The 23,529-nt window shown below is 44.0% G+C and overlaps 1 protein-coding gene across 1 annotated transcript in view; it reads left to right on the forward strand.

Annotated features, from left to right (window-relative positions):
- Positions 1–23,529, forward strand: part of TRIO (trio Rho guanine nucleotide exchange factor) — a 5,246,815-nt gene that overhangs the window by 2,837,817 nt on the left and 2,385,469 nt on the right. The window contains exons 28-30 of the mRNA XM_086965300.1: positions 7,432–7,524; positions 7,610–7,721; positions 12,037–12,227. Of these exons, the coding sequence (XP_086821426.1) occupies positions 7,432–7,524; positions 7,610–7,721; positions 12,037–12,227 (396 nt within the window). The remainder of the gene's footprint in view (positions 1–7,431; positions 7,525–7,609; positions 7,722–12,036; positions 12,228–23,529) is intronic.

Consider the following 23,529-nt stretch of genomic DNA (forward strand, 5'->3'; position numbering starts at 1 on the left):
GATTTGAGGGGGCATGTAACTCTAGGGGGCTTGTAATCAACTGTAGTAAGACCAAATATATGGTGTTCTACCCCTATAAGCATCAGCAGGGAAAGTTGCTTCTCAATTCCCAATGTTTGGAACGGGTAACATCTGTTGATTATCTCGGGTTTCGAATTAGTGAAAATCTTGTTTGGTCTGACCAAATATAAAAGAGCACCTTAACACTCGTAACATGTAGATAGTGCAATAAATAAGAGGGTCAGAGCTTCTCCATACAGGCCAATTTCCCCATTAATAGATTTGCACAGAGCAAAAGGACTAGGCGCAGAGCTCTATGGAGCGCCTAGTCTAGTCGCGCCGAAGGTGCGCCAAAGGTAAGCCCGTCTACCCCCGTCCGCGCCTGGACCGCGCCCAGCGCCAGACCCCCTGGCCCTTGCACCCCCCACCCCTCCCGCATCACCTACGATGCCACCACCCTCCTAGCCCTTAACCCCGGCCGCTCCCCCAACTGCATCCAAGCTGCTCCTGGACAAACCCACGGACCTTTCTCATGCAACTCCTGCAAATTCCACGGCACCGTCTACAACTCCGCTACGATCACACCACAGATATCCGACCCCAACAACCTACAATGCATCTTGCTCAACACCCGTTCGGTCCACAGGCACGCCATTGACCTATGGAATCTACTAGACACCATCTCTCCGGACGTCGCCTTTCTAACAGAAACATGGATGAACGCCTCTTCTGCCCCAGACATCACCATTGCCATCCCTGAAGATTATAAGATCATACGCAAGGACCGTACCGGCCACACAGGAGGACGAATCGCTATCGTCCATAAGAAATCAATCCACATCTCAACCAGCTCAGACGTCAATCTCGCCAACTCTGAACACCTCCACTTCCAGATCCACATCGACCCCAAGACCACACTCAGAGGCACCCTCCTTTACAGACCTCCAGGACCCCGCGCTCAATTTAGTGAGGACATCACGGACTTCATCACTCCACACGCGCTCCCCTCCAAAGATGACATCCTTCTGGGAGACCTCAACTTTCACCTTGAAAAGCACAACGACCGCAACTCCACCACCCTTTTGGACAACCTCGCCAACCTCGGACTTAAACAACTTGTCACTTCCCCCACCCACATCGCAGGCCATACACTCGACCCTATCTTTACCTCCAGCAATCATGTCTCCTTCAGTCACACCACGAATCTCCTTTGGACTGACCACAGCTGCGTTCACTTTACCTACAACAAGCCCAAACCCAACAACCACCCCCAACCAACCCTGCAAAGAAACTGGAACAAAATCACCATCAACCAGATCTCCTCATCGCTTCTTCTTAACCCCCCAGCCCACTCCTCAAATCCCGATCAAGCCGCCTCCAACCTCACCCTATGGTTATCCAACAGCGCCGACATCCTAGCACCACTGAAAAAACGACAAAACAAACTCGGCAGCAAGAAGGCCTCTTGGTTCAACGATGATCTTAAGAAATCCAAGAAACTCTGCCGCTCCCTTGAGAAGGCCTGGAAAAAAGATCCAACCACCAGCACCAAGGAAGCCTTCAAAAACGCCACCCGCTTACACCACCAACTGATCCGAAATGCCAAGAAAGCCGCTTTCAAGGACCGACTAGATAACAACGCCCACAACAGCAAAGAACTATTCAATATCGTCAAGGAATTTACCAATCCCACGGCCAACTCCAACGACATCACCCCCTCCCAAGCCCTCTGCGACTCCCTAGCCTCATTCTTCCACAACAAAATCGCAGACATCCACAACAGCTTCGACAACCAACCCGAAAACCAACTCACCCAACCCCTTGCAGGACCCCCACCTCCCCTGAACACCCTCAATGATTGGAAACCAATCTCCACTGAGGACACCATCCGTCTGATGAACTCTATCCACTCAGGATCCCCCACAGACCCATGCCCGCACCACATCTTTAACAAAGCAGACTCCATCATAGCACCGCACCTCCGAGACGTCATCAACTGCTCCCTCGACTCCGCAACCTTCCCGGAAAGCTGGAAACATGCCGAACTCAGCACCCTGCTGAAGAAACCCACAGCTGACCCCACCGAACTCAAAAACTACCGCCCCATCTCGCTCCTTCCATTCCCGGCCAAAGTCATCGAGAAAGCGGTCAACAACCAGCTCGCCGCCTTCCTTGAAACAAACAAATCCCTCGACTCCTCACAATCCGGCTTCCGAGCCAAGCACAGCACTGAAACCGCCCTCATCGCAGCAACAGACGACATTCGAACTCTCCTGGACAATGGAGACACAGTCGCCCTCATCCTCCTTGACCTCTCCGCAGCCTTCGACACAGTCTGCCATAGCACCCTTCTACAGCGCCTCAGAAACATCGGAATACAAGGAAAAGCATTGGAATGGATCACCTCGTTCCTCACCGGAAGAACCCAGAGAGTCCGCCTCCCACCATTCATCTCAGAGTCCACTGACTGAAGTCATCTGCGGCGTACCCCAAGGATCCTCACTCAGTCCCACCCTCTTCAACGTATACATGAGCCCCCTCGCGGCCATCGCACGCCAACACAACCTCAACATCATCTCCTACGCGGATGACACTCAACTGATCCTTTCACTCACCAATGACCCTAGCACCGCCAAAACTAACCTACACGAAGGAATGAAAGAAGTAGCCGAATGGATGAAACACAGCCGTCTGAAACTGAACTCAGATAAAACAGAAGTCCTTATCTTAGGTACCTCCCCCTCTGCCTGGGACGACTCTTGGTGGCCAGAAGCCCTTGGAAAAGCACCCATCCCGACGGACCACGCACGGAACCTGGGCGTCATCCTGGATTCCTCACTTTCAATGAATAGACAAGTCAACGCCGTCTCTTCATCCTGCTTCAACATTCTTCGCATGCTCAAAAAAACATTTCGTTGGATCCCCATCGAAACTAGGAAAACGGTCACCCACGCTCTGCTCTCGAGCCGACTGGACTACGGAAACACCCTCTACGCCGGTACTACCGCTAAACTCCAGAAAAAACTCCAACGAATCCAGAACGCTTCTGCCAGGCTCATATTAGACATCCCGCGCAAAGAACATATCTCTGGTCACCTGAAAAACCTCCACTGGCTCCCCGTCAATAAGAGGATCACTTTCCGGCTCCTAACCCACGCACACAAAGCACTCTACGAAATCGGACCAGAATGCCTCAACACACGACTGTCCTTCTACACCCCCTCACGCCAGCTACGATCATCCAACCAAGCCCTTGCCACTGTACCTCGCATCAACAAAACCACCATGGGAGGTAGATCCTTTTCCTACCTGGCAGCTAAAACATGGAACTCACTTCCCACTCACCTTCGCCTTACTCAGAACCACCAAGCATTCAGAAAGCAACTTAAAACGTGGATATTTGACCAGTAATTCCCCACCCCTCTTCAAGCGCCTTGAGACCCTCTGGGTATGTAGCGCGCTATATACATTTTTTGACTTGACTTGACTTGACTTGGGGTTTGGAAAACTTAAAAGGCCTGGTTCTAGCGGGAAAAAGGTTCATTAGGATAATTCTAAATCTTCCTATGAATACCCTCTTTTAACTTTGAGATTGGATCTTGGCCTTAGATCCATTGCCCATTTTGCGATCTTGAGGGTACTAACTTTCTGGATCTGGATTTGGGTTAACAATTCTCAAGTCCCTCTCAGAAGCTGTTTAACTGAGCTAATTAACCTACACAAAATGAATGTGCGTGTTAAATGGCTTGGAGGGATTAGACATTGGTTTTACAAACTTAATATGGGTTTTGTTTAGGATTTTCCAGAAGGCATCAAGAAAGAGATGGTCTCCACATTGAAAAAGAGGTTCTGGGATTTCCAAGACCAGTGTAATAAATCTGAGTGCTCATGGTACATTGACCTCTGCCTTTCTTAAAATAAAACCCAGTTACAGTTTTGAACTGTTCCTTGATGAGGTCGAACCACCCCAGGTGAGAATGCTATTCTTACAATTTAGGTATGGCACTCTGCCTTTAAATTCAGTAAAGAGTAAATGGGGACATGATTTACTCTCGACATGTCCTATGTGTCATTCTGCCACAGAGACTAGTAATCATTTTATTCTATACTGCACAGTCTAAGCAGACTATCGCAGGAATTGGATTGCACCAATTTGTCGCTTGTTATCATGTCGAAGCCCAGTAGATGCAATGAGAATTTTTAAATCAGAGTCGACTAGATGGTTGGTTTTTACGCTCTCTAGATTTTTGCTATATGCTTGGTGGAGGAGAGCCAAGACTGTTAAAAACTGCCTAGCTGGTAAATTGAGATTATGAACTGCGAAAACAAAAACATGTGGGAAAAGGAAACGAACTGTGATTAATACTATACTAAGTAATGCATTTCTGCTTGTGAACATATTAGAGGGATCGTATTTTAATAACTTTTAAATTCATATGGAGGTATCTCTCCTTAATCCTTTTGTATGAAGCATTTGGTTTTAACTATGAACTGTGATGTCTTTTATTTGTAATGGTCATAAAAATGATCGAATACGTTTTACTACTACCTCAACAACTCTCGACAAAAAAATGAAAAAATCCAGTCAAACAATGACTGATAGCTCTTCTCTTGTACCAGCGGTGGCTGGCACGAAGAAAAAAAACTGACGTCAGCGCACCAAGGTGACATCTATGTAGGTGTCACTGATGTCACTTCCGGTGCGGACAAGGCTGATGACGTATAAAAAGCCAATCAATGCCAACTACTGGGGCCCAGAGGTACTGCTCACGAAAAATCTTCCTCATCCAGTCTGACACCTGCTGAAATTCTAAGGTACGGGATCTGTAACTAGAAGTCTCTTTCAGATCTGCCTTGTAAATTTGTTTAATGTACCGAAAAAAGAGCAGGAACATTTGCACTGTGAAAGGTATTGTGTCATTCATATTTTTCAACAACCTTCCCATACTTAGTTTTTGTACTTGTCGAAACACCTGTGGCTCATTTAGCATTTTGTTTAGGCTTGGCTTGAGAACACATCTACACTAGCAAAGATTTCGAAAGCTGAATAGGTGCCACAGTTTATTAGGAAGTGACATGGTACCCAGGGCAGAATGTGAGCTGGTTTAATTTCCTGATATGTTCACCTGTCTGCGTTTCCTATCAGGCCGTACCTTTATAGATTTTTCACAGCAAGATTTCTTGAAAAGAGTGTTTGTTAATTTATTGAGGAGGTCCCATTTTCTGAAGAGTGCCAATGTTCTCATTTTCTGAAGAGTGCCAATGTTCTCATTTTCTGAAGAGTGCCAATGTTCTCATTTTCTGAAGAGTGCCAATGTTCTCATGAAGATTAAAGGAAATATTTGCTAAATATGTTGAATTATACACTGGGTGCCCCTGAAACGCTCCATACTCTTAGTGACACGAACAGCATATTAATTGGCTATCATTATGAAAACTTCCCAGGACTCTTGTTGAAGGAATCGCAGGCATTGAAAGGTACCATTATATTTTTGAAGTTGTAGTGATACTGATAGAGGTGGCTATAATAAATGAAAATGATGGAGCCAATTAGATTACAGTTGACTGTAACTGTATAAATATTGACTAAATAGCAAAGATTACAGGGACATTTTAGTTAGGAAATCGAAAGTCACTAAAAAACAAGGTTACAGGGACGTCATAGTTAGGTTTAGATTTACACACATAAAACCAAAGAAATTCAGCAGTTCTAGTTCTTCCAAGAAACTGTAACTTGCGTCCTAAAGTAACTATAACTCGCGCCTCCGCCATGCACACTTTTCTGATCAATTATTTTACAGCAAATCTTGCTGTTATATTATCAATGATGTCATAGAAGAGGTCATGACTGATGTAATATGTAGAGGTAATTTGCTGTGCATTGTGAGGGTAAGTAACAATTTCCTTCTGATGACTGCTCACGTTTAAAGTCTGCTTGTGAGCTCTAATAATAGATTGTGCTCCTTGAACCTTTATCATCCGCTGCTATCCTTTTATTAACCCGTTTTCATTTTTTGATATTAAGGTTGTCAAAAGCCTTCTGGGCCTGCCAATTAAGACCCAGAGCCTCTATATCCTGACATTCCATATAGTTTCTTTCTGCAGAATACAGTTGTTTTCTTGTTAAACCGACGTTTTTGAAGGTACTTTGATAGTTTCACATAAACTGCAGATTTACCACTGGGAAACCTGAGAAGGTAGCCATGTGCTTTACAAGTCACTTTAACGTAACATTCAGCTTCCAGTGTTCTGCCACTTATAATGTTTCAGAGTTGCAAGAGCGGATCCATTGCAGCCGTGCTAAGTTTCCTAGTCCCATGCATGACTAGCTGCTCCAGGCAAGGTTTATATTCTGGGACTTGTAGTCTTGTTTATTCCATTTTAAAATCGCACCCGTATTCATAGCAGAAGACACTCAAAGTCCCACACAACACCTACAATTAATTCGGACTTTTTATTGGTAAAGAAGTTTCCCAACAAGGGGTTTTAACATTTTATTTTAATTGGACACACACATTGATGGAATTGTTAACTTATTTTAGGATTTTATGTAATATATTGAAATGGTTTTAAGTAACTATGCAGGACATAAAGAATCTGGAATCTTGAATCCATTTTAAAATCATGACGTCAAGTACTGGAATTCAAAGGGAAACATGTGAACTTAGGCACCTTAAAACTCAGGAACCTGGGAAACACGGCAGTTGTGGCATAGGTTAGACTCCGTAGGTACACTGATGTGTTATTTATTTTGCTTTCCTGTATACAGGATGATCCAGAAATGATTAGATGCTCTGGTACAATAACGTGAAATGTGGTTCCGAAATCTCTCTAGATGAATTGCATTGTACACATTAAACTACTGTGGTTTTGTGGAGTGGAGTTCGTAGGATTTGGGTTCTTGACTGCCATTGTTAGTTTTTTTTGAGCGGATATTCACTCTTAGATATATGTCAGGTGGCAGTATGGGTTCCACTGCACCGTTTTGCGTAACGCTGCATGGACTTCGAGTAGCAAGGCATGTATCTGAACATGCAGTTCAGCAACCGTTTCTAATTTGACTGATCACAGTGATTTTCCTTAGGGCCCCTGCTTTGTGTTTTCATTACGACTTTTTATAATATTAGAATTTTGTAACAAGAAGCACAAAGTAGAATGCTAACCTGACACATGAATGTCTTGCTCGTGTGACTCATCATTTTGTTCTCATTGTATTTGAATGCATTCCATGTTTAGGGTTTGGAGACAGGCTTGGGCTCCTTATTAGGGTTACTGCAAGACTTTCAGATCTTCTCATACTGTACTTTTGGGTGTATTTCTAAGAAGAGTAATATCCAGAAGACTTTACTATGTATATTGTTAGCATGAGCAGGAAAATAAATATGCTTTATTTGCTGAAAGAAGGATCCAAGCTGTTTTCTGTTTCTATAGGATATACAGCTGCGCCATGGACTAGCCAATTCAATATCTTCATACCTAATCAAGCCTGTTCAAAGAATAACTAAGTACCAGCTTCTTTTAAAGGTAAGCTATTTGGAAGCCCACTAGGAGATGGAGAAAAGTGTTAGATATCCTGTGCATTAAGCAGTAGCTTGTTGACTTTCCATAGGAGCTACTTACATGCTGCGAAGAAGGTAAAGGAGAAATTAAAGATGGCCTGGAGGTGATGCTCAGTGTGCCTAAGCGAGCTAATGATGCCATGCATCTCAGTATGCTAGAAGGTACATCACTTTGTTGATAATGTTTCAGTTTGGATCCGTCTCTTTAAAAAAGGGTCATAATTCACGGTCCCTTCAAATTGAAGGTTTTCAGAAACCACACTACACATTTATTTTGTAAGTCCACACTATTCTTTGAAAAGCATGTGTTGTATTGTTACAAATACAATTAAATCAATGTTTCATAGTTGTAATTATATTGTAAACATCATCTAATAAAATGCAGTCAAATCCATTTCAGAATTATTTATGTATAGGGGAATTATGTGGTAAAATTAATTTGTTGTATAATATCATTGTGCACATAAATCTACTTAAATAAAATGAACATTTGCATATGGTATTGCTGCACATATACCTCTCACACCAACTACTTAAGGAGTTATAATTTGTATTTCCAAGAACGGAGAATTTGGTTCCCTGTATACTTCACCACGATGACCACCCTAATCCAAAACATACTGTTGAACCCATATATAGAATGCCCCCATCGTTTATATGAATATGTGTACCTGGGGAATCCTCTGTGCAAGTGGTTACACTAAGGAGAGCGCATAGGATGCGGACGAAACAGGGCCTTTAGTTCAGCTCTGCTTTATACAGAATTTGAAGTCCCACTTCAGCCGCTGGACAGTCAAACATATTACAACACACTGTTCAAGAAAATGCAACATCTAAGTGCAGCAGGTAATGCGTAGTGAACATGTGCCTGATAAACTTAACCAACACAGTCATGGTATAAGGAAGAGACAGAAACTTAAGTAAGTTAATGGGAGATATCAATGACTAAAATTGATTCAAGCACAACATTGGGAAAAACAAGGCATAACAAACTAAGTCAAAGACACCCCATGAAAATTACAAGTAGGCAAGTCTTTCAGTGGGACAATACAGCACACTATCATTGCCCTGACAGCAGACTGCCAGGGAAGTGTGGAACTGCTAGACATGTGCCATCAGCTATAACCACACACCCAGACTACTCCGAGCCTAATGGGACAATGCAAACAACAGCATAGCTGATCAATTTTTCCATTATATATATATATATATATATATATATATATATATATATATATATATATATATATATATATATATACATATACATATACATTCAGAAATGGCCCAAGTCGGAGGCTCCCGGGTGCTCTCAGGCGGTGCACGCGAGGCGCAGCAGGACCGCTGCGAACAAATCAATTCCAGTTTTCTCCTGTAGAGAAGTTGTTTCCTCGTGCACTCCCGTGTAAACAAAATGAAGCGCCAGCCACACTGGTTTAAGTCGATTGTGAATATTTAATCAGCAACCAGCAACACCTTACGCGTTTCGGTCTCAGCGGAGACCTTGCTCACAGGTAACTGCATTCACATTGTTTTGACATTTAAATAAAGTGTTTATTTTTTTAGGGAGTTACATCACTTCCTGTGTCTCACACAGGCATTGTGGGACATGTAGTTTCAATTAAAGATATGTTTCAAATTATCATTATAACGCTATTCAAAACGTAGCCCTCTTTGTAAATAAAATATATAGACAATATATGGAGAATTAAACCAAAATAAAGCCCTCCACTGGGCATTTCAACATTTACAGTGGGTGACCACTGTTCATCATCATATGTGTATATCACAAGAATTATTCACTGATCCAAATTAAGCCCTCCAGTGGGCGTTAAGCATTCAGTATCAAACAATAAACGTTTAGCTTGAAAATCAGCAGTGCTAATTATCTTATATCAAATTAGTCTTACATGTCCATAAATTGGGTGAGGAGTGGAGGTATTTCATAAAGAAAAATAAGTGCAATTTAAAATCAGGCAGGGTAAGTATCAGTGAGTCTCTGAACAGTGTATAGTTGCAGTTTTACAGGTGGTAATGTAGTTCTTCGTCCTGATTATGCCCGTGGGGGCTCAGAGTTCGAAAGTTCATGATGTGTTTGGATTCTTTTTGTCTCATCACTCTTTCTCGATCTCCACCTCTTTGGTTAGGTCCCACACATTCAATTCCATAAAAGATTAGAGATTTCCAATCCCCTTTGTGTTCCTTTTCCATGTGTTTAGCCATGGCATTGCTGCGATCGGAATTGATAGTGGCACGAACATGCTCCAAAATTCGAAGTTTTAATTCTTTTTTGGTGCTTCCAATATATTTTAAGGAGCAGGGGCATTCAAGAACATATATGACAAATTGTGTTTTACAATTAATCAATTGTTGGATTTTCCAAGTTTTTTTATTTGCCATTCTTATTTCCTTAGTAGTTTTCGCTATGCAACAAACTTTGCATCCAGAGCATTTATAGAATCCTGTCGGTCTGCGCCATACCTCTGGTTTCTTTTGTTCTTGGAAGTGACTGAAGATAAGTTTGTCTTTTAGATTCTTTGCCCTGCGATAAGTCACATTTGGATGATCTCCTACGATTTCTGCCACTTTGGGGTCCATATGTAAAATATGCCAATTTTTTCGCAGTATTTTAACGATGGCTTGGTTGGATGTTGAGTGTGTGGTGATGAAACGAATTTTTTCTGGATTATATTTCCTTTTTTCAAATCTTGTTTTGGCAAGGTTTTTGTGTTTGCTCTAACGAAGATTATTGGCACAAACACAAAAACCTTGCCAAAACAAGATTTGAAAAAAGGAAATATAATCCAGCATGGATTCAGACAGCCTTGACTCGCTCCTCCAGTATAAAGAGAACTGATTTGCTCAGAGACAAACTCAAACCAGATGATGAGGAACAAGAAAAAATTTGTTTCATCCAAATGTGACTTATCGCAGGGCAAAGAATCTAAAAGACAAACTTATCTTCAGTCACTTCCAAGAACAAAAGAAACCAGAGGTATGGCGCAGACCGACAGGATTCTATAAATGCTCTGGATGCAAAGTTTGTTGCATAGCGAAAACTACTAAGGAAATAAGAATGGCAAATAAAAAAACTTGGAAAATCCAACAATTGATTAATTGTAAAACACAATTTGTCATATATGTTCTTGAATGCCCCTGCTCCTTAAAATATATTGGAAGCACCAAAAAAGAATTAAAACTTCGAATTTTGGAGCATGTTCGTGCCACTATCAATTCCGATCGCAGCAATGCCATGGCTAAACACATGGAAAAGGAACACAAAGGGGATTGGAAATCTCTAATCTTTTATGGAATTGAATGTGTGGGACCTAACCAAAGAGGTGAAGATCGAGAAAGAGTGATGAGACAAAAAGAATCCAAACACATCATGAACTTTCGAACTCTGAGCCCCCACGGGCATAATCAGGACGAAGAACTACATTACCACCTGTAAAACTGCAACTATACACTGTTCAGAGACTCACTGATACTTACCCTGCCTGATTTTAAATTGCACTTATTTTTCTTTATGAAATACCTCCACTCCTCACCCAATTTATGGACATGTAAGACTAATTTGATATAAGATAATTAGCACTGCTGATTTTCAAGCTAAACGTTTATTGTTTGATACTGAATGCTTAACGCCCACTGGAGGGCTTAATTTGGATCAGTGAATAATTCTTGTGATATACACATATGATGATGAACAGTGGTCACCCACTGTAAATGTTGAAATGCCCACTGGAGGGCTTTATTTTGGTTTAATTCTCCATATATTGTCTATATATTTTATTTACAAAGAGGGCTACGTTTTGAATAGCGTTATAATGATAATTTGAAACATATCTTTAATTGAAACTACACGTCCCACAATACCTGTGTGAGACACAGGAAGTGATGTAACTCCCTAAAAAAAAAAACACTTTATTTAAATGTCAAAACAATGTGAATGCAGTTACCTGTGAGCAAGGTCTCCGCTGAGACCGAAACGCGTAAGGTGTTGCTGGTTGCTGAATAAATATTCACAATCGACTTAAACCAGTGTGGCTGGCGCTTCATTTTGTTTACACGGGAGTGCACGAGGAAACAACTTCTCTACACGAGAAAACTGGAATTGATATATATATATATATATATATATATATATATATATATATATATATATATATATATATATATATATATACATATATATATATTTATATTTATGTTTGTGTTAAATTATTCAGCCTAATGCATTTCATCAGGGAGATGGAACCTGGAGTCCTCAAACGTATATGGCAGATTTCCTTTCCTCGCGTTACTACTGCATCTTGTGATTGAGGTTGCGCGTTACATTCACCCCGTTTTCTCCTACTTATAATATAACTCTGAACTTTTATTTGCTTTATTTTGTGTTCAGGGCAGTGATATACAATGAGGAATATGGTTACTTGAGCTGTAGACTATAACTATATATTTTCTATTTTTCCAGGATTTGATGAGAATATCGAATCTCTGGGGGAGCTTATTCTTCAGGAATCTTTCCAGGTCTGGGATCCTAAAACTCTAATCCGAAAGGGGAGAGAGAGGCACCTTTTCCTTTTCGAGATGGCAATGATGTTGAGCAAAGAGGTGAAGGATTCCAGTGGAAAAAGCAAGTACATTTACAAGAGCAAGCTCATAGTAAGTAGAAGAAAACTGATCAGCATTCGATCTCTACTCAGTTCCCCAGTGTTCATCAGTCACTCCGCATCTTGTTAATCATTAAGATGTTCAGAAAGCCTGTCACCTATGTCTTGTAATAAATTGTTCTATTTGTTCTGTAGTTCGGTTTGCGATTACTTTTTCTGCCGATAATGTTTATATTGGTGGTCAAAGCATTTTGATCAGAAGAAGACATAGGACAAAGGTAAATGGTGGACATCAACAAAAAAAGTTATGAGTGAGTTTCATGAAGCTTCTGCGGGCTGCATCACTGCAACAAGACAAATTAGTGTAATGCTGTAATTGAGATTATTATTTAAACCATAATACCTCTTTATGCTTTGGTCTCTTTGAAGTAGAAGTCCAAACCTGCAGTTAGGTAGAATAAATGCTGTAAAAAAAATGTGGTGAAATCATCATTATTGTAGGTTGTTGGAGATGATATGTGGTGAAAACATATCTAAACAAGTAAACAAACGAAAAATAAACCGGTGCACGCAGAAGGAAAATAATAACGGGGAGGTGGAGGATAGGAACTTCGTCCTGCAAATTATGATGTGGTGTGAAAAATCAGTGGCAATATAAACATTAAAACCTTAATACAAGAAAGGGCCACCATTGTGTTTTACCACGGAGATCAGTTGTCAAGCTTGCTGGAGTTTAACAACAAATGGACGAGTACCTCCAAGAGGCTATATAATGCCTCTCTTCAGAGGATATCGAGGTGCACACAGTGCCACACAACAGGGGACAGAGTTTGTCCTTTAGAAGATCCCTCACTCACCTACCTGGTTGGTGACATGCTTCCGCATCGGGGTCCCACCCGGACAGCCGAGTGCCATCCGGGTGTGCTGCGACACCGGACTACAGTGGAGCGTTTTTTTTTCTTTATTTAATATGTACATAATTATCAGGTTCTGTTCCTGAGGCTCAGCCGGGAACACACGTGCATACTAGTCTAAAAACGCTTGTGTCTGGATATTTTTAATGTTTTAATGTAACAGTGCGATTTACAACTTCTGTTTGGCACTTTTTTTATTTTGGGGACAGTGTGTTCAAATGCTACTGCCTCAATCTTTTTTTCGGCGCTGGTGCTTCTGCGAGTGTTTCTGCAGCCTTACCTGACTCTGTGCTATAGTTTTCACGCTCCTTTGCAGCGCGGCCGCCATCTTGGGGGGGGGGGGGTATTAGGTTAGCACGCTAGTGTTTAGCGTCACGTGACCTACTTCCTTTCCCTATCTAATCAGAATGCCCCAGAGGACGTGCAGCGGACGAGTGCAGCGGGCTCGCCTAATGTGCGCCGAAGGTGCGTCAAAGGTAAGCCCATCTGCGCTCTGGCCGGGCGCAGGGCCAGAAACGCTGCTCGCCCGCCTAAGACTGTGAAATATAGTAGGGATGTCTTGCTATCACTCCACACCAGCTCCCATGCCTGTCCGCACCTACTGGACCTGCTCTCATGGAAGGGCCCTGTTAGCTGCCGGGACTCTAAACAAACCTTCCCTTTCTCGCAAATTTCTTCACTCACAGATGGCAGTAGAGATTTGCGGGGAGGGCTGATTAACGCAAGGTCTATGTCTAAGCACGCACTTAACATCTATGATCTGATAACTGAAAGCGACCTAGACTGTCTTTTCATTACAGAAACCTGGCTTAAACCATGGAGCAACCCTGATATAGTACATGCCTTACAGGTAGGCTATCGTATTCAAAGGTTGGATAGAGAGGAACAACGGGGGGGGAGGTTTAGCCATTATTCATCGGGAAACCTTGTTTTGCTCTATGACCGAATCTCTGGATTTTAAAGGAGCTGAGTGTATGGGGTTCAATATTAAGATCAATGACTCTCTTACATTCGCAGGGGCTCTGGTCTATCGCCCCCCCAGGTTCTTATAAGGACTTTTTGGAAAGTATTGGGGATGCACTCAGTAACTTAGCACTTAGATTTTCTAATTTTACGCTACTTGGGGATATAAATTTCCACTTGGACTCCGCCACAGACCCATCAGCTACCTCATTTAAAGACACAATGGACGTGCTTGGTCTATCAACACTTACCCTAAATACTACTCATAGGGCAGGACACATTCTAGATTGTATCTGTTCCAATCTCGACATACTCAAAGTTGGCTGCCATATGGTTCAGACATGGTCAGACCACGTACTGATCCCTTTTAACCTCTCATTTAGAGGTGGTGTGAAGGGCAAACAGTCAGGAAAGAGCATACAGGGCAGAAATGAGGGATGAAAGTAATCGTTGGCCACCCGGACCTTATCTCGATGGCCAGTGACTGCAGGCCTCCAATGACAGGAAACCCGGAAACTGATAATAACAGTTTCAGGGAATGGATGTCGGCGCTCAAAGATAAAGCCGGTCCTACTAAGGTTAGGAATAGGCCTAGCCGTAAGAGAGTATCTGCCCCATGGTTCAATTAGTCACTAAAAGAAAAACAAGGAGAAGTACGAAGGGCTGAACGTAGGTGGCGGAAAGAGAATCAAGAGGAGGAACGCTGTAACTACAAAGCAGCTAGAAGTGTATATCATGCACTGATTAAAAAGGCAAAAATCAGCTTCTATACAACAGCTATTGAAGCGGCAAACAATAAACAAAAATCTATCTTTAAGATAGTGAAGGGCTTTACCAACCCTAAAATATTAGTACAGGAAATTCCACCCTCTGAAAACCTCTGTAACACAATTGCGGATTATTTTGAGCAAAAAGTTCAGGGCCTCACTAAGAATTTTGTGATTCCTGACAAAGACTTGTGTGAAGCCAGCAGCAGGGTTAGTATGCTGTGAGAAGTTGGCCTGATATATGATGCTCACTAGTTCTAGTGATCACCTTGAATCAGTCCAAACAACCCTTATGGTGATGTGATTGGTTGCTTATAGACCAGCTATCCTAGTAGAGTGGACAAGAGCAGTCTTTAGGCTAAACTCTGAATGGCATGTGAAGCCAGCTGTTTTACCACATATAACCCCTTGAATACCAAATGAAAGGACACCACACAGGTTGTTATGAAAATAAACAGTTATTTATTAACTAACATACACCTCTGAACTCTTTATGAGGTCAGAGGGCTAAGCACATGACAATACTAAAAAGGAAATACGAGTTCGCACAATATTTACAAGTGCGCCTTAGGGGCACGACAAACCATATACTCAGAACAATGAAATGCGATGAAAGAAAATACTGTAAGGAGATCCAGAGGCTGGAGGATCGCTGGGACTATGCTACGAACTAGGTAAGTAAGGAGCAGGAGGCCCACGGGACTCACGTGCAGAGTGGAAACTCTCACGCGGGATGCGTACCAACGTCTATGGATGCTACAGTTTAGAAAGTTATGGATTCCGGACGAACCCGGCTGGATGGAGGGAAAACAACAGTGGACCTGGACACTAGGAGAGTGAACACAGACTTCAGCACCTAGAAGCTTTAGTTACCTAACCCACAGGCTGCGGGTGCATAGGGCTGAAGTTGCGTCGGGTTTGCTGCGTTGATCCCGGTGATGCCTGAAACAAGGAGTTGCTGGCAGGCAGCCAGATGGAGGAGTCCGGTGGTTCCAAGGATGGAACTGGGAAGAAGAAGTCCTGAAAGGGAAGGGAACAGAGTCTCGATCACTAGCCTGTGATGGTGCTGGAACCAGGAGGGAACCAGATGCTGTCACCGCGTTCAGGTGGAAGAAGGGTCACTTCTCTCTGTAGCTGCGCGGACCAGGAGCTGCTCTTCACGACCAGGCTGGAGGCACGAGCTGTCCCACGTAGTCTGCTGCTGTTGGCGGTGTTGGATCGCCGATCTGGTCAACAGGCCTTGGCTAATGCAAGCCACGTGGTGGAACAAAGATGGCGTCTGGTGCGGACCAGGAGGGTCCGGGGTGCTTCTCCTTTACAAGGAAGCAAGGGCTAGTCTGGGGGACCAGACTAGCAGTGGTGAAATCTTCGGATCGTCGTCTCGGAGGTCACAGGCCAGCTGGCAAGTGACCAGACAACAGGAGATGCAGCAACCAGGCAAAAGGGCCCCACGCGGATCTCGTGGATGCTGGGGGGCTGGTTTTTGGTGCAGGAGCTGCGTCGGTGTGGGGCTTCTCAAACCCCAGTGCACTCAATCGAGGATCCCTCGGCGGTTGTGCTGAAAGCGCTGTGCAGGTTTCTCAAGATGGCCGTCTCCACGTTGCTCGTCGCACCCACGGGTCCCAGCTGTGCTGTAGATGTGGGTAGAGGTCAGAGGAGTCTGGAGGTCCGGGTCTTGTGGAGCTGAGTCGTCGGATTCCGGGATGGAAGGACTTGCAGCAAACCGCACAGGAGCTTGATGGTGCCTGCGAAGCAGGATGGTCACTCTCTGACCATAGGGGAGATTCTTCAGTCTTCTGATGGTTCAGGAGGGCGAAGGTCAAGAGTTCTTCGTGGAAGTTGTCAAGATTAATCTAATCTGGAATGGGACCAGCTCCTACCTTTATTCAGCTAAAGGGGGCTGCACTACGATTAGGTCCCTCCTCTGGGTGGGACCAGGAAGGGGGGTGGTTACACCCCCTTTCCTTTGTCCGGTCTTGCGCCAGCTCTGGGGCTGGAGTGCCCCAGGAACTGGTTTAGACCGGCATATGCACAGGGACACCTTGTGTGCCCCAGGCATGTCTCATTCCTTTCAGCCCTGGCCTACCTAATACACAAAATCCTGTCTGGGGTGGTGCTAGCACCTCCCAAGGCAGGAAACCCTTTGTCCCGAGCCTCCCTCGCTGGAAGGACTCCCAGCAGCAGGAGGTCAGACTTGTGTCTGTGGTGGCAGCATCCATTTTGTGATGCTGAGGCTCGAGTTAACTTTAACCGGGGTTCACAGTTACATACATGTCGTGTCCCTCTAGAAGGGTGGAATGCTACCCCCGTCGCCAGAATTGGCGAGGGGGTAGTATTCCAATTCGTATGACACCTTACTCGACATGTTTTGATAATGCGATACCAAAGTTAGCATTTGACCGCGAGGTTCATAATGCACTTAAGAGTATATGGTATAGAGTTATCATGGGACAGCTATTAGGACTTGGTTCCGCAAGCTGCAAACGGGCTCAGCTCATGCCAGAGCACCATCTCACATAATTCCAAGCACTCTGCCTTCAGGATTGATAAGGCCTGCCATAGGAGTGACTGATAGGAATATATGTGTCCATTTTAAGTTTAGATATAGGGATACTATATCTAAAGCAAAGGGTGATTACACCACCTTGCCCCAGCTGACTGATCAGCCAGTTGTGTCAGATTTGGATGGCCAGCCAGGGGTGGCATAATACATACTGCAGCCCCTGGTAGGCCCTGGGTGCACCTATGCCCTGGGTACCTAAGGTACACTGTACAGGGGCTGATAAGGTGACTCAGTATTCAATTAGATATGTACCTAAGGTACATGGAATCCATTTTACAGAGAGAGCAGTGGGCCTGGGGTCCTGAATAGCAGGGCCCCAGGTCAACTAAGTCGAAAAACCAGCAAAACACCAGGCAAAAAGTTGGGGGCAACCATAGTCAGATATCCACCTTCCTACATATGCCCCCGAACCTTATGGCGACTTTGTGGAGTCGACTAGTGGGCACAGGTAAGTACCTTAGACCAAGTAGGGACCCTTGCTTCTAGTCAGGGTGAAGGAATAACCCTCTGAGATAACCCCCGCTCACCCTCAAGGTAGCATGGCGCGAGCAGTCTAGGCTAAACAGAGGCAACGTGGATAATATTTGCACTTAACACAACAATAATCCCCAATCCACCACAAACTGAGACCACACAGGTAAGTATATTTTATAAAAATATATAACTTTATCTAGTTTCAGCATGTAAATGAAGCAGTTGCATGATAATCACTTCTGTAGACAACTTAGCACTTTATCTTAAAGGTTGCACTTAATTCTTACTGGTTCTTGTAAATAGGCAGTTCTCAGAATCAAAACAAAACACTGGAGTGAATGGGCAACGGATAAAACAATGTGGGACACCTTTGCCTAATTAGGTAGGCTGTGGTGTCAGAAGTCGTGTAGTGAGTTAAAATATTGGTCTACATGTTTCAACCATGATGTAAGTATAAGGTTTTCATCAGGACCAGTGGTGGTAGTCGGGGTGCTATACACACGCTAAGGTGTACCCTCCCCTCGACTCCGTGAAAAAACAGAAACCACAAATTCGTACTTTGTTAAAAAGTGGTGTTCTTCTCCAGGATTCCTAGGAAAAAAAACTGGAAGCGCTCAATTTGCCAGCTTCATGGACGTCCCGGTTACTACCCGCACTCAATGCCACAATTTGTGGGATGATCGTGGGGTGTAAATTCACCTAGCGAGTAACCTGTGCCGAACCCCGTAGATGTTACTAGCTAGGTGAATTTACCCCCACGATCATCCCACAAATTGTGGCATTGAGTGCCACTGGTCCTGATGAAAACCTTATACTTACATCATGGTTGAAACATGTAGACCAATATTTTAACTCACTACACGACTTCTGACACCACAGCCTACCTAATTAGGCAAAGGTGTCCCACGTTGTTTTATCCGTTGCCCAATCACTCCAGAATAAATTAGATGAGTGAGTAGTATTGGACAACTTTTAAATATTCACTGATAATTGTGTACATCTTAAATAAAGAAAAAAACCCGCTCCACTGTAGTCAGGTGTCGCAGCACACCTGGATGGCACTCGGCTGTCCAGGTGGAACCCCGATGATGAAGCATGTCACCAACCAGGTTGGTGAGTGAGGGGTCTTTTAAAGGACAAACACTGTCCCCTGTTGTGTGGCACTGTGTGCACCTTGATATCCTCTGAAGAGAGGCATTACATAGCCTCTATGAGGTACTCCTCCATTTGTTGTTAAATACTGATTAAGGGGACCAGGAGTTTCCTCATGACTTACAGTCAAACACCCTTTCTCTCCCATTTGTTTCTTATAAGCTTGCTGGAGTGGCAGGAAGCTAGTGATGATAGGACGAGGCAAGGTTTTGCAGCAATCAGACTTAGTATGAATCCAATGCGCATGGTAAAACTCAGTTGAAGGTGAGATGGCAGTGCCAGCCAAGGCAGGTAGAAATGTCCTCAGGAATCCCTACACATTGGCCACCTCAGCACCCGCCCGGACACTGAGGAAGCGAACATTATGGCGCCTGCTGCGGTCCTCCATATACACAAGTTTTTCCCTCACTAGCCAGAGCTCCTGATCCCAAACTGTGTTTTTTTTTTTAACTTTGTTTTTTGGTTCTTTTCTTTTATTAAATATTTGAAAAATGTATAAAGAGGGAAAAAGAAAAAAACGAACCTCAAAGTGGAAGGAGGAGAAGGAATAAGAAGGGAAAATCCAGGGTAATCACAACATCAAGAGAAAGCAAGCAAAAGCTGCACTGAGTGATTTAGGATTGGTTGCTCTCGAGCTAGTATCATTCCAGACAGATTTGATGGCTGATTTGATCACAGCAATCTGCCCAAGAATAGTGCAATGCCACCTGGGATCTTACGGGAGCTCTCGTCTGGGAATGAAGAGCATGCTGGGCAAGTTCACAGTACACACAGTGATAGCAGGACAGGAAGTGACATTACAAAAGGTGGCTTGCACCATCATACTCATTGCCTTTCCTCGCTCACCCCTTCTATGCGATTGCATCAGAGAAGCCAGCGCTTGAGCAGCGTTCTGAATGAGCTCCGATCTCGCCCCAGAAGGCCAAAGAGTGAATGTGTGGCTCCATTTGCTCGAGTTATCGAGCTCCCGTTAAAATAAGTGGGGGGATGCCGTCCAACCGCGTGGTACCCTGACTCGTGCCCTGAGTGATAGGTGGCACCTTTTCCCACCAATGCTGTGGACATGCGTGCAACCCCTTGGGGAAAGTCATAGTGTTGAGTTCTAATCTAGGACCCTGATCGATACTGTGACCTTATGCCCCTATACGGCTATAATCCTCTTGTACCCCTATATTGGCATAACCGATCATATGCAATATTCAGAAACTCGTCTCTGGCCTCACACGAACAGAGCCACATTTCAGAATCGCTTCTTCTGCCACTTCCTTTGCAGCTAATTAGTGCAATGACATAGCAGAAGTTACTATCTAAGATTCCTAGATTAACACTCCGAGTTCTTCAACAAGATAAAAACTCAGCAACCTGGGAAAGCCCCGCTTGCTATGTTTTGATTAGTAATAGAACTCTAATGAGCACTGATAGACGATCACTTCCTAGTGACATCTTTATTGACGTCTTATGTCCAAAAACATACGTCAAACAAGGCACCTTTCAGGTATAAATATTACCAACATTGCCTTAAGCAAACGCTGCTGTCTCGCTGAAGTTGCTGCTGTTATGCTGATGATACCATAGCTGCTATCGCTACTGCTATCGCTGCTAACGAGCGAACGATGGTGTGGTGAACTTAGGAGCTGAACAGCCGTCCCCCTGCAAGAGCCCAGCAGATGCAAGCTGCCCGCGGACGCTGCCCCTCCTCCTCCTCGACGCGCTGAGAGAGACGCTGTCTTTTCTCCTGCAGAGAAATCCAGCTCCGGCGTTTCCAGCCTACCCTTGCGGGTGACTGGGATATCGAGTCCCTGAAGGAGATACCAGACCTCCATCATTCTATTCCAGAGGTATGGTGTTGACTAAACCCTTAGAGAGAATTCTTGAAGCAAACCTTGGCAAAACCAACTTAACTTAAAGCTACTTACTTACTCCCCTCCCAAGTATTAAGCTTAGGTCAGGTACACTGGGATAGGCGTAGTTAGAAGCACCAGTTGAGTACTTTAGCCTAATGTATATATGAATGTATATATGTTTTATTCATTTTAAACCATTGTATGGCTAAGAAACCATATCAATGCTTTTACAGTATTATTTCGCAATACTCATCTTACTGTTCGTACTTTTTATAATAACAAGTCTTGCAATTGTGGCAATTCATTTCTCTTGTACAAGAAGAAAGACTGTTCAATAAATGTTACCCTTTATTGAAAACGCCCGTCTCTCTATTCTCTACATATTGTGAAAGTAAACTTCACAACCACTGACTGAGTAAAATAACTGTCTATTGTTCACACAACTCTAGAGATTGACTCTTATCTGAGGAGCAAAGTTGTCATGTTGCACGGTTGTTGGAAAACTGAATCCCTTCTTGTCTGTACCAGGGAAGCTGATCACTTCCTATTCAGAGAAGAAAGTTTCTAGTGACCTCTGAGCTAGTTGGTAACAAACCCAATTAAGTTTAGCATAGTCAGTGGAGGCCTGGAAGATCCGCACTTCTACGTCGATATTACTGTTTATGTTATTCCAATGCGCAGGGCCTATTGGGAAAATAGGAACTACACTACATGGCGCCCAAACGTTTGGTAAGGCGATAAATTAACGCAAGACGTTAGAGTAACTCAGTCGTGCAATTTTCACACAGACCCCTTTCTCCCGTAAATACTCCAATAGACGTCTGGAGTGGGTGAAAGGTTAAAATCCGCCCGAACTCAGTAGGAAGAGATTCCTATGTAAAGCTCTGGTTTATTCAACGTTGAAGGATACAGTGTTCCAAAATGTTGTGCACCTAATCTTTGTCTCCTTGGAGACCTGCTCTGCAAAACCTGCATTTATAAAATGCCAGGAGAAAACGGAACTGGGGCTGCAGTAAATGCGACTCAGCAGGGTCCCCACGGAACTACTGAACCGGGTGCAATAATCATCCCGGCACATTTAAGAAAATCTATAATGTTAAAACTTATAGAAAATGGACTGACCACACATGGTGGCACAGTCGTCTCCGTGATAGAGGCACACGAATATCGGCAGACAGAGGTATTCTATTCATGGATAAAATTTCCAGCTGCAAACGCCGCAACACACGAGTTCCACTACTATGTAGTAGGAGTTCCACCGGATGAATACGCTCCTTTCGAGGAGATTGAAATCCCATTAATATACCAAGAACATTTACTTTGGTTTAAAGGCGCCCTAAAACACAATGATCATATTACCAGGCTCGGTCCATTAGGTAGACCAGGAGCAACGTGGCCGGTTCTAGCCAGCTACACACCACATCCGGACATTGATAAAATGTCTAGAGAAGAACTTGTGGTACTGAAATTCCGGACCCTGCTGTTCTACCGGTACCGAGGTCCAACACTCGTATCACAAAATATCGTCGTACCATGACGAATGTGGTATCGGTGGACCGGTAATGATTAGGACATTATCCCTATGCATTTGCGTCATGATTGAGTGATGCTAACACCCTTAAATTGTAGTTTCCGTTCCGAACCCTCTGACTCCATTTTGTAAACGGCATCCATCTTATGACTTGCCCTCATATAGTCAATGATTAAGGCCGAGTTTGATCTGAAAGGACACGTCCACCGTAGCTGACTTCCCCATGACCTGGCCGAGCTGACTCCACTGCCTCCAGCCAAACCTGTTTGGGCAGCTCCTCGCCCAGTGGCCGAGTAAGATATCATCAAAGCACAACATGCCATAAACCATTCACCGCATACAGACCATGTTTTCTACACACGTACACCTGTCCGCGTTCGTTGTTTATGACCAGTTTTATGACAAGGAGGTGCCCTGGTTTATTGGGGTTTCATCGATATCTGATTGTAATTCCGGGCTAGGCTGGGTCATCTATCACCAACTGGACATCTAAAATGTGGGTTAGCCTTCGTGACTTCGCTCTTTGCTTTATTGTGTAAATATGTCTATGACCATGTTGTAAACTCAAGAATTCTTGCCTGAGGTGCAATATTTTGTATAAAAGGAGAAGGCTGGTTCTGTAAGAACGAACAGTCTCCTGAGAACTTATGACCCGTGATGTTGTAATTCTAGGATACCTGTTACTTGGTTGCAACCAATAAACCTCGATCTCTGACTTCAACTAGAAGACTCTGTGTTTCTGTAGTCCAGAACAGGGAGAACTCAGAGGTCTTCGGGTGTGATCCCCTGGCACCACCGGGTCTCTAAAAACCCGGCACCTCAGTTGGCGCCCAACTCGAGGCGATATCAAGCGGTGACGGTCCAAGCCAGATGTTCGTGAGGAGCTTCGTGTGAAAATTCCAGAGGACGGTCAGCCACTTCAGCGACCCCTGTATGTCGACGTGGTTCCGAAGGTCTTTGCTGCGAGGTTCCCCGCGTCCCGACGGCTACGAAGGACTGCTGCCCTGACTATCGCCCTGTTTTGGACCCAGTGATCCTTGGTAGAGCGAAACGATAGACGAGTCTTCTAGTGACGTCATCGATCTTCAATATTCAGTTAAGTATAAGCGGAGCATCTCCCAGTCCTTAGTTTGGTTCTTAGTCTTT

The sequence above is a fragment of the Lissotriton vulgaris genome, chromosome 4_1, assembly GCF_964263255.1.
Source record: "Lissotriton vulgaris chromosome 4_1, aLisVul1.2, whole genome shotgun sequence".
Classification (NCBI taxonomy): Eukaryota; Metazoa; Chordata; class Amphibia; order Caudata; family Salamandridae; genus Lissotriton; species Lissotriton vulgaris.